Here is a 5000-nt window from a genome sequence, read left to right on the forward strand (position 1 = left end):
GTCGGTGCTCCAGCATGACTGCAGTCAAAAGACTGAAACAAGTATAAGAATAAAAGAACAAAAGAATAAAAGAAGCCAAGGAAGGACGTAAGAAATGATTTTATTTACGCATCTACACTGTTATATCTTTCCAAAATTATTGAGCAAAAAATATTTTCATTCTTTTGGTGCATATTTATCGTTCACCAGCTTCTCAAGTTTCTCTCTTATATCTTTACTTACATGTTCTACAACATCTTTACGGGGTGCAAATGTGGCCTTTTGAAAGTCGCCAGTTAACCCACCCTTATCATTTATGAATTGACAGCTAACCCAGTCATCGATGATAATTCGATAAACATGGAATTTATCATCTTCTAATGTTGGGTATACTACAATAGGGATATTGACAAGGCCCCTCGTTTTCACGTCTGGGTTCAGGAGTCGGCATTTTTTACTCATTGCGGTGAGCGATTTACTAACGTATTTTAAGAAAACGTCATTATGTTTAGAATCAAGAGAAAATAATTGTGCAAACTCCTTTCCAACCAGCTTCTCGATCCAATCTCCAACTTCTTTTTTCTGAAAAATTAGCATTAAAATTGTAACATAAACAATTTGTTCGAAACTAATCATACTAATGTGAGAATGAAGGAATTGATAGCATAGAAAGATTGAATGAACAGTTAGGTAATCTTCAAGTTTAGGGGGATAAAAAAATAAATAAAAATATTCAAGGGAAATAAATGAACGTCTTACCAGTATTATCCGTTTTCTTCTAGCTGTTTATAAATAAATCACACCCTAACCCTAACGTCAATCAAATCACGTGTGTGATTTATTTATAAACAGAGATGTACGGAGAATACTGGTAAGACGTTCAGTTACTTCCCTTGAATATTTTTATTTATTTTTTTATCCCCCTAAACTTGAAGATTACCGAACAGTTATATGTGCACGCACACACACACACACACACACACGTACACGCACACATAATTGGCACTCCGTCGGTTAGGTCAAGGCTTCCAGTTGCTCCAATAAAGTGAACAGCCTGCTCGTAAAACTAACGTTCTGAGCACTCTACAGAGACGCGAACCCGTGATGCAGTTCTCCGGGAGATTCAGCATGGCACACCAAATGTAAAAAGGACTATTCCTTGGAATAAAGTTTCAGCTAATATTTGCCAGTTAAATGAACTGAAACAACGTGAAATAAAATGTCTTGCTCAAGGACAACGCGTTGGTGGGAATCGAACTCACTACCTTACGATTATGAGCCAAATAACCTAACCACTAAGACACACACTGTCACTAGATATATATATATATATATATATATATATATATATATATATATATATATATATATATATATATATATATATATATATATATATATATATATATATATATATATATATATATATATATATATATATATATATATATATATATATATATATATATATATATATATATATACATATATATATATATATATATATATATATACATATATATATATATATATACATATATATATATATATATATATATACATATATATATATATATATATATATATATATATATGTATATATATATATATATACGTATATATATATATATATATATATATATATATATATATATATATATATATATATATATATATATATATATATATATATATATATATATATATATATATATATATATATACATATATATATATATATATATATATATACATATATATATATATATATATATATATATATATATATATATATATATATATATATATATATATATATATATATATATATATATATATATATATATATAATGGTCTAAGAGAAATGGCATAAGATGGACGTTGTAAGTGAGGAAAATTATACGTTTGGAATATCGACCTCGATTGCCATATTGGACCACTGAACTCAATACGTTTTTTTTCGTTCTCTCTGTTTATTTCCTCTTTTTCCTCTCTGTCAAAAAGCGCAGACTCGAAACGTAAAAGACTTTTCCATTTTCCCAAGCGTCAAACTAATACACTTGCTTGTTGTTCCTACACGTGTCTTCGTCTTTCTTTTTCTATAAATTTAATCTATCTATCTATCTATCTATCTATCTATCTATCTATCTATCTATCCTTCCTTCTTTCTTTCTTTCTTTCTTTCTTTCTTTCTTTCTTTCTTTCTTTCTTTCTTTCTTTCTTTCTTTCTTTACTACGGGGTTCTTCGAGTTTCCGCCAACCAAAATCGACTGACAACGCTTTAGTCGACTTGAGGCTATATTAGAAGAGACTTTTTCACTTTCCGAGCGTTAAACTAATACATCTGTTTGTTGACTACACCACCTGTCTTCGTCTTTTGTTTCTCTGTGAATTCTCCCCCAATATATATGTATGTATGTGTCTATATCTATCTATCTATCTATCTATCTATCTATCTATCTATCTATCTATCTATCTATCTATCTATCTCAAATGGACAAACTTACGCTGACGATCCTGCAGATACATACTTATGTAAGTTTTAACAGGTGAAACCATGGTACGTAGGTTAATCGTTTTTTAATTTAGTATTTTTTCATGTCTTGCTCGTTTACAGTCTGTTGTGTCGCTAAATTTTCTACTGAGAACATATTTTTTTCGTGCTTAGATGATTCGGCATCTATTTCTAGCATTTAGAAATCCACATTTGCTGGTCATTCCTCTTATTTTTGTATGTAATATAATTTTAATTTTCGGAATTTTTTTAATATGCTAGACCACTGGTTTTAATTGGTTAATATCAATTTCTACCCTCATTAATAAATTTTAAATAAATAATATATGTTCTCTAACCGGTTAAATTAGCAGCAGAAATTTATTAACTGCAGAATTATTTCCGGACTTATCTATCTATCTATCTATCTATCTATTTATCTATCTATCTATCTATCTATCTATCTATCTATCTGTCTGTCTATCTATCTATCTACCTCTCTCTCTCTCTCTCTCTCTCTCTCTCTCTCTATATATATATATATATATATATATATATATATATATAGATAGATAGATAGATAGATAGATAGATAGATAGATAGATAGATAGATAGATAGATATAGGGCAGGGAATTGTCAATTAATTAATAAATTAATAATTAACAATTTTGCCAAGTAGTTCAGTATGCAAAAAATCCTTTATCGGTAAAACATTTATAATTATAAGCATAATATAGGGATCAGCGAAAGTTGCTTCACCAACATATTGAAAATTTAGAAATCTGTGCTGAGTAGTGTCGGTCCCAGACAAGACAAGTTCCACAGTAGTGCAGCCTTAAGAGAACATTGAAGCGATGGCATTGCTAGAAATCGAGTTGCAACCATCTCTCTCTCTCTCTCTCTCTCTCACACACACACACACACACGCACATACACACGCATGCGCGCACGCATGCTTGTGCTCGCGTGTATTTGCCTATTTTAAAGTAAATTGGTGTGTTGAGTGACATGTCGAAATGGTAAAATGTAGCCACTTGATAAATAAAGCTCAATAAATTAAGCATCAAAGCAAAAATATTAGCTGGAGGAAAACCCATTGACGGCGGTGCCTGACCATGACCACAGCATGACCAAACGGATATATAAAAAAGAAATAACAAATGAAAACTTACAAGATTTTGAGGAGGTGTTGAGAACTCCCAGTCATCAACCTTCTTGATAAATTTATCTCCACGTTTCACTGCAAGGTTGCTCTCACGAATTGCGAAGTATGCTGTACTGAGACTCTCTACCATGTTTCCGTAGGTGTAATAGGTTTTCTTGTCAAATTCATACATCATTATCTTAAAAAAATATACAGTAGAACAAGGATCAGGTGTAGGAAGTTAGTAAGCTTCGAGCAGGCCGTAGAAGGTATAAAAAACAACTTTGAGGAGCAATAGTGGTTTCTTGGCGTAGAAGATTGTAAATTTTCCTTTATCGACGACAATTTAACCTTAATTTAACTAAGTAATCCTCGTTCAGTAACCGTAACTTCCGAGGTTCAGCTAAGAAACATATGTAATCTGGATTTTACCTGCTCCACTCCCTAAATCTAGACACACACACACACACATATATATATATATATCTGTCAGATACCGGCCATGATGAAATACCACAAGGTATTGAAAATACGTATTCGCCTTTATATATTTAATCCTTTATATTGAACACTCAATATTTCATATATTCAATAAGACATATTCCATATATTTAATAAGACATTCAGTACTTCATTTCATTGTCCCATCCGTTTTATATCATATATTATATATTCCATATTATATATCCCACATTAATTTTACAAGAATATAAATAAAACATAAAAAACAGACAGAGTTGGAACTCTTTTAAATAAAATAATATATTCCTCTATACACGATCATACAAAACCCTTTTTTTGTATTTATTTTTACTCACACACACACACACACACACACACACACACACACACACACACACACACACACATATATATATATATATATATATATATATATATAAGAAGAAGATACTATAATGATATATTAATATATTAAAATATATTAAACACATTATAGTATAAATGGCTTGCTAGTAACTAAAAGCCAAAATGGACTTAATAAATAAAGGGTGCGAAATAGCAACAGTGATTGCTAAAAATAAGAGTCAAAAATTAATTCTGACACCCACAAAATTGGTTATATAACTTTAACTTACTTTTGGTGCCAAGTCCATCTTCAGGATGTCCTTTGATATGTTGCCTAAGACAGCAACAGGTTCTTGAGCAAATAAAATTGGTTGATCAGTATCTACGCCGCCTATTGCTTCATTCAGAGCTTTGATGGCATTTTGTTTAATTGTTTCAACAGAGACAAAACCTAGATAAAAGAAACATTATATATGTATATGTATCTATATATATATATATGCATAAGTGTATGTATGTATGTATATATGTATATATATATATATATATATATATATATATATATACATATGCA

General features: G+C 30.0%; 1 protein-coding gene across 1 annotated transcript in view; it reads right to left on the reverse strand.

Moving 5' to 3' along the window:
• Positions 1 to 83: 83 nt before the first annotated feature.
• Positions 84 to 5000, reverse strand: part of LOC106882666 (uncharacterized) — a 6010-nt gene continuing 1093 nt past the window's right edge. Inside the window, exons 2-4 of the mRNA XM_014933429.3 lie at positions 4717 to 4877; positions 3648 to 3818; positions 84 to 561 (exon numbers count right to left, since the gene is read on the reverse strand). Coding sequence (XP_014788915.1) covers positions 157 to 561; positions 3648 to 3818; positions 4717 to 4877 — 737 coding nt within the window. The 3' untranslated portion in view covers positions 84 to 156. The remainder of the gene's footprint in view (positions 562 to 3647; positions 3819 to 4716; positions 4878 to 5000) is intronic.

Source organism: Octopus bimaculoides, chromosome 25 (genome assembly GCF_046866305.1).
Source record: "Octopus bimaculoides isolate indiv1 chromosome 25, ASM4686630v1, whole genome shotgun sequence".
NCBI lineage: Eukaryota > Metazoa > Mollusca > Cephalopoda > Octopoda > Octopodidae > Octopus > Octopus bimaculoides.